Source organism: Acipenser ruthenus, chromosome 21, assembly GCF_902713425.1.
Source record: "Acipenser ruthenus chromosome 21, fAciRut3.2 maternal haplotype, whole genome shotgun sequence".
In the NCBI taxonomy this organism is placed as follows: domain Eukaryota; kingdom Metazoa; phylum Chordata; class Actinopteri; order Acipenseriformes; family Acipenseridae; genus Acipenser; species Acipenser ruthenus.
The window spans coordinates 23,113,230-23,125,589 of record NC_081209.1 but is presented as its reverse complement, the minus strand read 5'-3'; the positions used below and the strand labels follow the sequence as shown (position 1 = coordinate 23,125,589).

Here is a 12,360-nt window from a genome sequence, read left to right as displayed (position 1 = left end):
TTATGTATCAACATTTTAGGTGATAATGGCCAACAGCGCAAAGATGGTTCTCATAGGGCAGCTGTTTGCTTTTCTGCAGTTATCTATGCCATTGGTTACATTGTTTGTAGTTTAACTTGAGAAAAATGCAAGCTATCAACACAAAACAGAAATGTATTATGCTGTCTATCTCGATATCTTGAATGGGTTTTAAATTGATCTTTGTTCCCCATGTTTACGTGCTTTAAGTTATGCCGCTCATGCACTGTATACAGATTCCTGTTAAGGTTGTAAAAAAAGCTTTTTCAAGGTATTTCAAGGTATGAAGTTTATTTTAAAGACCAAAAGTACAATTAAATAACTGTTAAAAAAAATATTACAATTTTATAAGATAACAAGCAATGACCTAACAGGATATTAAAGTTTATTCAGTGTCTATAAAATGCTAACTTAATCTGCCATGGAGAATGGCGGCTCCAGTTTTGTTATAATCTTAACCTTGGTTTCACTCATGCTAAAAATGAACACATAATAGGTAGATAATTGTTACTTTATCAAAATTCTGACTACGAAAAAACAAAACAGGAGGAAATAGCTAGCAGTAACTTTACCATGATCCAAGTAATGCCAATATCAGTCCGAATAATAGACTAAATACAATCTTGAGATGCGTTCATTTATCTATCTGTTGTTTTCTTTTTATAATAGATCATCACTACCCTGCGTACTTCTCCTGTTTAACTAGTGAAATGTGTGCTTTAACAAAAAAATGTATGCCGGTATATATATAGTGCACTGTCAAACTATAACTTAAAACACGTAGCTAACTAATGTCAGATATGGTTGCATTCTTGTAGAACTTAAGGATAAAACAAAATACATTTCGACAAGCAATTGCATTAGTTCCACTACTTAGTTGAGCACAAGGGGGTTTCAATAAATACTTTCTGGTTTAAATATAGGCCTACTATGTGATAGTTTGGGATATTCATTAAAAGAGTAGATAGGTGTTTATCTTTTCAATTATTTTTATATATAAATGTATTAGTCGAATAAACCGCTACCGAATAAGACCATTTTGCTACCTACTTTCCAGGCAGGTAGCAAATCCTCACTACTGCCTTAAAAAGCTAACATTTAGCCCTGTATATACAGTATAATTAAATAATATACAGTATACTGTACCATTCTTATAACATGTCATGTGTTGCCATTCTTGTAACATTTTTATATGTCCTGCTTTTTCATGATACTTATCATGGGTTTTTTTATACTGATGGCTCTAATTTTATACTTGGAGCTGCAACTAACATATTTGTTCATGCTAATGCTAGTGTTAGTGTCCAGCTCTCATGAGTGTTATCTCTTTCCTACTTTCACCTGAAGAGATCTTTGAGGTCTTGAAAGCTTGTGATTTAATTATTGTTTGGTTAGTCCAATAAAAGGTATCGCATCTCCTACTCTTTGTCTATCAAAGAATTATATGAATGAGATCTTAGAAATAATGTAACACAAACTCGGAGGAAACCAACTCAAAATGAAAGTCTTGCAACTTTAAAAACAAACAGGCAATATTAACCACTATATCCCACCACTCATAAATATATATTTTTGTCAAGAAGACACAAGTTTGAGCTAATTATGTGCAACTTCCATAATGGTGTTTACTCAGTAAGGATGATGGAGTTCCTTATTAAGTAAATCAATAAACATAATGTTTTTAGTGGGATGAAAGTTATTTTCCACTTAAGGGTGGGTCTGTAATTAACTTAGTCCAGCGGGCAGGAGCAAGTATTTATTACAGTTTAGTAGTCTTTCATGACGTCTGATATGGACAGTGCATTGATTTGAAATGCAGGGGAATACCACAACGCAATGCCAACAAACCTTCCCAGTACCTATTATTAGTCAACATGTATTAAAACGTCTAATTAAATATTTTAGTTATAAACTCTGCTGATTTTGTATTTTGTATTTCTGAAATTAAGTGAGCCCACTAGAAGTACTGGCACACTAGAAACATCATTTTGTGGGTAGCCTTTCTGTCTGCTAATTAGAGAACAAAAATGTCACTTTCAAGAGCATTCAACGTCAATGGATTGCCTCACAAAACCGCAGGAAAAAAATCTGTGCAATATAAACGTGGTCTATGTTTAATACTGTATTCTAAACGAGCCCCCACGGAATGCAACTTAGGTGATGAAGGGGCAGTTATTATACAAATGTCATGGGGTTTTGAGAACAGTTTGTGTATGTAGGATAAAACATGAAGATGCCGAGAGTGAGTTGTAATAACAAAATAACCCTAAATTATTTCAAGGGTTTACAGCACAGTCAATTTTCCTAGCTCAAGATCCCAGCGTTTGCGAGCCTCTACTTCCATTATTGCAGTCCAGCTGGCTTTCTTTCTATCTGCAGTACATTTCAGATGATGTGGTAAAAGGAGGCTGTATGGTCCAGTGGTTAAAGAAAAGGGGCTTGTAACGAGGACGTGCCCGGTTCAAATCCCGGCTAACTCAAGTCACTTAACATCCTTCAAATCCAAATCAAACTCAAATCCCGACCCTGAGCGAGTCACTTAACCTCCTTTTGCTCCGTCTTTCAGATGAGACGTTGTTGGAGGTGACTCTGCAGCTGATGCATAGTTCACACACCTTAGTCTCTGTAAGTCGCCTTGGATATCTGTAAGGCATCTGCTAAATAAACAAATAATAAAACAAATAATAATAATAAAACCTATAGAAAATAAAGTCAAGTAGAGAAACATCTGGCATGATCCTTACAGTTCCCTAAAAGCTGCCCTGTGGTACTTAAACTAATGAAGAAGGAAAATTGATTGAAAAAACCTAGTTTTAACCCAGATCTTAGTATTTGTCTGTTTTTTCATTTAATTTCTTTTTTTTTTCCCCACAAGATTTCAAAAATCAGTCCTATTATTTTCCAGCAGGGTTAATCTTGCAGTAGCTATATTGACTCAGTCAATAAGATAATGAACTGTCTTAACTGTACTATTAAATTATTGTAATAATTTGTTCCATAGACCATCCTAGTGAAGATATTTTATCTGTGCTTGAGGTTTTTGGTATCCTTATTGAGAAATGCCATTGATTTTGCTTTAAGACAGACTGAATGCATGACAGCTTTTTGCAGCACGTTATGTAAGTTTACTGAATATGTCATTAAGGCTGGTTTATTTCCTGTCATCACACTCAAGACATAGCTAATTAGTCTGGGGTTATGTTTTTATAGAAAATGTATGAGCAGCCCTATTTTTGGCTATTGGAACCAAGAAAAGACAAGTAATTGTAAGTTTCCAAAATCAAATGATGATTATTCTAAAGTATCAAGTTATTTGGTTAAGAATTCCTGAACATCTATGCATTGCATGCAACCATCCTGACTTGAATTGTAAACATCATTCAAATGTATCACATAGCTTTTGTTAATGAAGAACTTGCATGTAAACATATTTGACAAGGATAAAATAAAGATGAGAAATTAAGGCTTTGCTGCTTTTCTTGGCGTGCTTTTTACTTTTTTTTTTTTCTTAGTACTTGTAGCATATTTTTGCTTTATGTTGTGGGTTTGTTTTGGCCCAGTGATATGTTTTGTTTGGTCTTGCCAGACATCTCAAAATCATTTTTGACATTATGATGAGATTTAGCATATTCAGCCTAAACCAAAACTGAATTAAATGTCTAGTGTCCCATATGACCTGAAAATAGTTTTGCTATCTTTTTTTTTTTTTATCCTATAGGCGTGTTTAGGCAAACCTAATTTGGAGAAAAGGGCCATTCCCAATTTTCAATTTCTGTTTTAATTCCTGAGCTATACTGTGTCATTTTCAACCTTCTAGTGAAGCCTGAGAATCACAGTGACACAAACTGGATTGTAGAAGTAAAATACATTTAGGTTTTTATTGTCTTAAATCACATGTAACGCTTGACTTTCATTTTCATTTCCAGCTTTTATCAAAAGCAAAAGGCCTGGACTGGAAGAGACTGCTAAAGTTAGGGGATGTTCACAAGGAAGCAGGGGTTACCCTGGAGGAGATGTTGGCTACAGTGGAGGAACTGCTACACCCAGAGCCTTATAGTCAGCAAGAAATCTGTCAGTGCTTGGGTATCACCCTGGAAGAGCTGTGCACCGGCATTCTCAGTCAGAATACACAAGATGGCAAGTTTTAAAATCAGTGTTTAAAAAGTCATTGTAAATGTATCAATCAGACCTTTCTGTCTTTCAGCATCTGTATTGAAAACTAATTATTATTATTTATTTCTTAGGAGACGCCCTTATCCAGGGCGACTTACAATTGTTACAACATATCACATTATACATTATTTCACATTATACATACAATTACCCATTTATACAGTTGGGTTTTTACTGGAGCAATCTAGGTAAAGTACCTTGCTCAAGGGTACAACAGCAGTGTCCCCCACTGGGGATTGAACCCACAACCCTCCGGTCAAGAGTCCAGAGCCCTAACCACTACTCCACACTGCTGCCACAAAGATTTAGAATGGATAATTAATTTTGAATCATACAACATATAGAATTGCAAATTGCAAATGTTATTGCTGTTTGCTTTTTTTAATGCACATTTTTAAATCAATGCAGAATGCTATGTTTCATTCTGTTTAAACCAAACCTATACATACATTGCTACCAATAGTTTTTTTTTCTGTTCAGTAAGTAGATATTTTTTTCTTAGCCAAATATATTTTCAAAAGGACAAACTAAATGTATACTGCACATTTAAAGTATTCTTAAGTATTCTTTATCAAGTTGTAGGGATATAACAATGTAAACATGTTTTCTGAAAGTCAGCAGTCTTTGAACCTGATCCATTAATGAATGACCTCTGTCATATGCTTAAATGCTTATTAGGCCTGAGCTGTGCTTAAAAAAGCTATTCAGACTTTTTTTTTTGGCAATCAGTAGTTTGCTAAAGAGTGTTTTAATAAGAAATCATTTTTGTTACAGAATGCACATCAAAGGACAATTAATTTCACATGAAACTTCCACTTACTGGGTGATTAAAATAATACCTTGTAAGCAAGGTTTCAAACTTCTGGACTGAAACAATATTGGGTATTCCACTATTGTGCCTATTTAGCTGTAAAAACATGAATTACTGCAAAGTGACTAAATATGTTTATATCTCCTAAATACATTTGCATGTACATACATACCTGCAAAATGTATACTATATTATTCCATTGCAACAACAAAAAAAAAAGAAAAACTTATGTGACTAATTTCAGAGATTTCTAAGATCTCATGGTAGATGCTTTGGAGTATTTCATAATAAATTACTCAGATTTATGTTATGATGTTTTTTCAGCTTTCTTTAATGTTAGCAAGTTTTGAATTCTCAGCAGAATTGCAGCACACACTCAGGGCCTATTGGGACACTAAATTATTTTGTGTTTATGTAGTTGCCAGTGCTCTACATAAAGAAGAAAAAAAAAAAGTTATAGGCTTATAGCAGATTGTAGACATGATGAGGCAGCATAGTTATGAGGCTCAGTGCACTCTACAAAGGTAAACTAAATCTTACTGGATTTCCAGGGCAGGGGGCCAACTGCTGGAGAGTCATTCTGGCTGCCAATGTATAACGTGACGAGGGCAGCAGAATCCTAAAGTATTTTGAGGTGATCTGGCCAGTAAAGTCTTGCTGTACCAAAGGGTGGTCTCTGAATCAGTCCCAGCCTTTGGCAAGACTTTCACATTGAAATTGAAAACAGACATGTTTTTAGTTATTCTTTTGAGTTACTACTGTTCAATTGTGATTTACAAGAGTGTGTGAGATATGGAAATCTCTCACGCAACTCCAGATATGCCGTGAGTGAAAGCACATTGTGAATTCAGCCTGTGTTATACTGTCATGAGTAGCTGATGTATAAATGCATGGCTTTTTATTATTTACTGTTTTAATTGGACACTACTTTTGTATGAGTAGTCAACACTTTCAAAATTAATTAGATTTTTTATGAGTTATAAAATAGTTTTTCAGATGTGCTGTCAGAACTCGCTGAAATGCATGTCATAATCTGGTTGTTAAAATGAACATTCGTTATTGGAAGAAAAACACCAGGATTTTATTAATAACGTGTCGTGCAAAAATACCTATTAATTTGTTAACTGTATCTTAAAAGCCTCTAGAGAATCTAGGTTTTTACATAAGTAATAAAAACTCTGTTGAGTAACTGTGCCCGGTTGCATAAAACACCTTAAGTGAAATTCCCCCCCTTAGTTTTCCCCTTAAATGTTCTCTAAGTTTATGTGTGTTACATAAAACAACTTAAGGGAAATCTTAGTGGGAACTTCAGGAATTCTACTTCAGTTCTATTTATACTTAAGTATTTCCCTTAAGTTAGTTACCCGTTGCACAAAACAACTTCAGGGGAAAATGAAGTGAAAATACATAAATGTCCTATTGAGGTCCCTTAAGTCGAAAAAACCCCCAAAAAACGGTAATGGCAGCGTTTTTGGAAATTGTAGAGGACAGAGCCGCACTTCACAGAAGGATTTTCAGAGGCAGAAAATCCTTTGGATATAATGGATGATGACCAATTAATACAAAACTGTCGATTTGACCGAAATTCTGTCTTTCAAATGTCTGCAATGCTGGAATCAGATTTACAACCACAAACAAGAGGAAATTATGCATTGCTCCCTGTTCTGCAGATACTGGTAGCGCTTCGTTTTTTCACAACTGGTAGCTTCCAAGCAGTTGCTGGAGATATATTCCATACACACAAATCTACTCTTAGCAGAGTAGTTCACAAGGTTTCCAATGCACTATGTCGAAGGGTTGGACATTTCATCCACTTTCCGAATAACGACATGCAAAAGGACTAAGCTGTGGATTTCCACAAAGTCTCTGGATTTCTCTGGATTGCAGGCGTTATAGATGGCACCCACATCAGAATACAAGCACCACATGCATTCGAGGAAACCTACATTAACAGAAAAAATTACCATTCAATGCATTTGCGATCCATCCTGCCTAATTACCAATATCGTTGCCTCTTGGCCTGGGAGTACCCATGATGCGAGAATTTTATAGGAGAGCAAGATCGGCAGAGATTTTGAAGAAGGGAGATACAGGGAACTTCTGCTTGGGGACAGTGGTTATCCATGCCGCCCCTGGCTGATAACACCATTTCTTAACCCTTCAAATCCTTCTCAGGTAACTTCAGTTATTTTAATTAATACAGCGACATATTAATGTATTTACACATTCATTCTATATATTATTACTATATTGCTTTTTTGTTGTTGCATTTATCTGTTTTGCATATATTGGCACAACTTGTATTTACTTAATTGTAACTATTGTATTTGCTCTTGTAATTATATTTACATTTTTTGTACTTTTATTTGTTTATTTAGCAGACGCCTTTATCCAAGGCGACTTACAGAGACTAGGGTGTGTGAACTATGCATCAGCTGCAGATTCACTTACAATTACGTCTCACCCGAAAGACGGAGCACAAGGAGGTTAAGTGACTTGCTCAGGGTCACACAATGAGTCAGTGGCTGAGGTGGGATTTGAACTGGGGACCTCCTGGTTACAAGCCCGTTTCTTTAACCACTGGACCACACAGCCTCCCACTTGCACTTATCTGTATTGTAATACTCTATAACCACTGCAAGGATGTCTGTTAAGAAAATAAATATTAATATCATTACAGGAGAATTTCAACTCATCTCATGCCAAAACGGGCATGATCATAGAAAGGGTTTTTGGTCAGCTGAAGAGACGTTTTCACTGCCTTCATGCGAAGTTCCATGTAAGTCCAGGACGAGCCTGCAGAATAATAATAGCATGTGCAGTGCTATTCAACATTTCAAAGACACGTGTCAGCACATCAGCAAACAAAAAGTCAGCACTGCTCGCCAAGATCGCCAGGATCAGCACCTATGCCGTTCAAGTTTGAGAGATAGGTCAGCCAATAGTATCCACTTACTGCGGCAATGGAAAGAAGTTGGAGTGAAGGTGTCTGTGTGCACCGTAGAAGGTGTCTCTTGGAGAATGCTCTGGTGTCAGGGAGGCCTGCTAAGAAGCTCCTTCTGAGCAAGAAGAACATCAGAGATCACCAGAACTTTTGTCGCCCAAACGATGGCTGATTTTCTCTGACGAGTCCCCCTTAAGCTGTTTTGGAAACTGAGGTGGATTGAGTTTGAAGGCGCAAAGCCAGAGTGTGCTGTCCCAACAACGAAACATCTGCAAACTGTCCATATCTGGGGATGCTTTTCTGCCAAAGGCACAGGATCCCTACACGTTTTACCCTAGGGGACAGCTATAACAAAGGACTGGTAGCTGAAAACGCTCCCAAGACCACATCCTCCCTACTGCTCAGAACCATTTTCCCAATAGTGATTTCTACCATCGAGCCAAACAAATGAAGAAATGATTAGAAGACAACAGTATCATGCCACTGCAATTTTGGCCTGGAATTTATTTCACCGGTTCTCAACCTATTGAGAATGTTTGGGGTCTGATAGGACAGGAAATCAGGAAATTTTAATGCTGACATATAAGGCTCTTCATATAAAGCTAATTTAAAGACTTACTTTTTTAGAAAGGCGTTTTTATGATTTTTATGATCGTTTTTTTTCCTTGTGCTTTTTTATGTATAATCTTTTTATTTTATTGCTGTACTATTAAATGTGAAGCGCTCTGAGATGATTGCTTTTAAGGGCGCTATACAAAATAAAGTTTATTATTATTATTATTATTATTATTATTATTATTATTATTATTATTCAGCCATGCAACTGAAACAAACTGGAATCGCATAAAGGCTGCATGGAGGAATCGAAAGGATAACTTGACCCTCCAGTGCCTCATTGATTCCATGCCTGAGAGGATTGGGGAAGTCTTAAAACACAATGGACTGCACTGCAAATACTATGTGCTACTATTGTGGCTTCCAGTAGACTTTAGCTTTATCATTTTGTAGTTTATGTACTTATTGTAAGCGGTAGGTCCCGGCACCAAAAACTCCTACAGTGTAGGATTTATAAAATACAATTCCAGTGTCTATTTAATTTAGTATGGGGCCTGTAAAAGGAGAATAAAGATAAAATATGAATTAAAAAAAATATTTAAGATACATAAAACGGTTACTACAGGACTTGAAATATAAACTCCTTATCTATAAGTATGATTTAAAAGCCAGATGTACAGCACATGTCACCTAATAATTATGTGGATGTCAAACACTTGTGAAGGCTGTCTTTGCTAGCCATTTGGATAATGTAAACAAGACCAGAATTACATAAATGTTGTAGTAACAGTTTCATTTTTATTCTAGTTACCACCTTTAAACTCTACCAGCGTGCAAAACATGTGTACAGTGAAGCTGCAAGAGTACTTGAGTTTAAAGATATTTGTGACCAGACACCTGCCAAAGCAGTCCAGCTGCTGGGAGAACTGATGAACCAAAGCCATGTGAGCTGCAGAGACATGTACGAGTGCAGCTGCCCAGAACTGGATCAGCTGGTGGACATCTGTCTGTAAGTCTAAGCAAGATGCATGGTTAACTTTCAGATTTATTTTGTCGCTGTAATTAAAAAATACTAATCTACTATTAATGCAGATCAAATTACATTACTATAAAAACATCAGTGGTTTCATGGCCAGTAAAAGTATAAACTGCGTAAAATCAATACATTTCAACACATTACTTACAGACACCACTGGCTGAAAGTTGCTTTCCACAGTTAATTACAGACAGACTTGGGGGGGAATGTCTGAATCAAGACGACAATCACAGGCTGCTGTAGTACATTCCCGAATATAATAATAATATGTTTTATGTACTATAGCACAATGTTACCTCCAGGCATTATAGCGCCATTTATCAGTACTATTGGGTTAACAACCCCATTCAGATACCTTGTGGAAAATCATATATTTTGTATCACATTTGCTTATAGGATGCACTTTTTTAAAATTTCAGATTTGGTGTAAAAAAAATAAATAAATAAGTCCATACTAAAATGGCAACCCTATAACTCTCAAACAGGGATATACTGTATGGATGGATGTCCTGGCTTGAACTTCTGTTTTCCATGTTCACTGATCACAGATTGCATAAATGAGATATGTGTATTTCTGAAGCCTATGCTTCTACTGATACTCATACTACTTGTTCTTTTCTCCCTGTGTAAACATCCGTGCATGCTGCTTGAATTCTGGTATTTGTACTGCTGCATAGATCGAATGGAATTTACAAATCATGTCAATAGCCAATTAGAGTGTAACATTTCATTCACGAGAGGACTTTCCGGAAACTAAGAAACTACACATCCTCTGATTTTTTAAGTCTCAGATTTAATCTAGAAAATCCATAATTTCCCAATACAATTGTACGGTTTACAACTGGCAGTCAGATACACTATTCAATCTGTTAGTATATTACTATATTTTTAGTGCACGTTACATTCTGGACTAGTTCCCTGTTGTGAAGGTAACGCTAACCCTATTGTTTAATAACTAGTCGAGAAGTGAATAACTAATTATAACTTCATTAGTAAAAACTTTTTAAAAAGCATTCGCTTTTTAACTATTTTGTTGACTTCTTGCAGAATTGTTCTTGCGGGTCATCCTTTGCAGTTCTAACTTAGCAGTTTTGTAACTTTTCTTGAATTTCATGGTTAAATTGCTGTGGCATTCAAAACTCAGAAGATGCCTACCTCACCGCATTGCACTGGAGTCACAATTGCATAATCTGAACTGATTTGCATCTGGCAAAAGAGCCAAAAGTGGTCTCACCTCAGTGTAATGGGGCAGTATGTTGTCTGGGTCCTAACACTAATAAACAGTTTACATATGAAGTAACAGTTACATAAGGATGTTTTCATATTTTATTTAAAAATACAAAAAGGTATTTAATTTGCTGTTGAACTGATTTTTTACAATTATGTTTTTTTTTTTTTGTTTAGGCAATCAGGTGCTGTAGGATCAAGACTGACTGGAGCTGGGTGGGGAGGCTGTACTGTGTCAATGGTACCCAATGACAAGCTGGATTCCTTCCTATCAAATGTACGAGAATCATATTATAAGACTGATGCTCGAAGAGCAGCTTTGGAAACGCAGAGCTTATTTGTCACCAAGCCTGGTGGAGGAGCTGCAGTCTTACTTGAGGTTTAAAATTGTTAATTTGAAATCATTTCTAGGATGGCTGAAATGTAACAATTTATTTGGATTCTACAGTGCGATCAAGTCTTATTAAAGTCAATATTAAAAACTGATTTGCTCATGCAAAACCATTAAGAAAAGCAAATGTTTAGGAATGTACAGCATATAATGCCAAATGAAAATATATGTTATACTGGCACAACTCAATATTTGGCAAGGACAACAAGGCTTTACAGTGACCTTACATTTTGTAAATCTATACTTCCACTGGGCCTGGAGTAACTTCAGAATCACTGTCTGCTTTTTTGGTTTCTTCTGCTTCGGTCTCACGCTCATCCTTTCTCTGATGCCGACTACTGGACAAAGTTGCATGTTCCTAATGAAAATGAAAACCATATGCTTAGTTGGAAAACACTAAAACTGATTTTATGATACTAGTTTATGTTGCGTAACCTTTTTCTGCTACATAAAAATGAAAATTATTAAAATGTGGACAAAGAAGACAAAAAAAATCATAGTAATTTTTTTTTTTTTTAAACTAGCCAATTTAGAAATTTAGATTCTTATCTTCTGTCAGTTCAAGATAATTAAGTCCTATATTAAGTTCCTATTGACTATTATATTACAAGCTGTTTAAGCTTGATGTGACTGGATGTAGAGGTCCAGGATTATTTTTAAGATATATGGGGTACCCATCCAATCACAAACTTACTAAGACTGATACATTGTGCGGTTATAGGATACTTTCACCTCTGTCTGACGAACACAGTACTGTATTGAAGTTTCATCAGATGTTTAATGCCATTTGATTTCCTTTTAAACTTAAGTGATCTACTTGGATGATATTTTTATATGTGTCATTCATTACAATATCAAATACCCAAGCAAGGAAACATACCCATTTCTCAACCAACAATTCGCTCTGGATCTTTACTTCATCAGGGTTCATAATAATTGCTCTTTCCGTCCTAATAAATAAAAAAATATATAAAAAAATAAAAACCACCAAAAATTGTATTTCTTAAATTCTCTTTCCCGTTTTTGTAGCACAGTTCTATATAAACCAAAAGAACATACACATCTTGAAATACAACCATACCTTCAAATGATATCCCAATAACTAAGACAGATGAGTTAGGAAGCGTTCACGCTGTGGCCACCCTAACCTTACTCTAGTTTTAAAGTGTTTTTTTTTTTTTTGTTGAATTATTCAGACCAGCTGA

General features: G+C 35.7%; 2 protein-coding genes and 1 long non-coding RNA gene across 8 annotated transcripts in view; 1 reads left to right on the top strand and 2 right to left on the bottom strand.

Annotated features, from left to right (window-relative positions):
* The window catches only part of LOC117428098 (N-acetylgalactosamine kinase-like), a 33,891-nt gene extending 22,643 nt beyond the window's left edge, over positions 1–11,248 (top strand). For all 3 annotated transcript variants that reach the window (XM_058995113.1, XM_034046691.3, XM_034046692.3), the window contains 3 exons: positions 3,945–4,155; positions 9,309–9,510; positions 10,942–11,248. In XM_058995113.1, coding sequence (XP_058851096.1) covers positions 3,945–4,155; positions 9,309–9,510; positions 10,942–11,149 — 621 coding nt within the window. In that variant the 3' untranslated portion in view covers positions 11,150–11,248. The remainder of the gene's footprint in view (positions 1–3,944; positions 4,156–9,308; positions 9,511–10,941) is intronic.
* Positions 9,278–9,898, bottom strand: LOC131699127 (uncharacterized). The gene is made up of 2 exons (XR_009308045.1): positions 9,686–9,898; positions 9,278–9,516 (listed from the first exon to the last, which is right to left on the bottom strand). It is a non-coding gene; the product is annotated as an uncharacterized LOC131699127 (long non-coding RNA).
* Positions 11,249–11,376: 128 nt separating the features above from the next.
* LOC117428102 (protein FAM227B-like) overlaps positions 11,377–12,360 on the bottom strand; it is a 40,783-nt gene continuing 39,799 nt past the window's right edge. For all 4 annotated transcript variants that reach the window (XR_009308044.1, XR_009308043.1, XR_009308042.1 and 1 more), the window contains 2 exons: positions 12,036–12,105; positions 11,377–11,513 (listed from right to left, as the gene is read on the bottom strand). The gene's annotated coding sequence lies outside the window, so the exon portion shown is untranslated. The remainder of the gene's footprint in view (positions 11,514–12,035; positions 12,106–12,360) is intronic.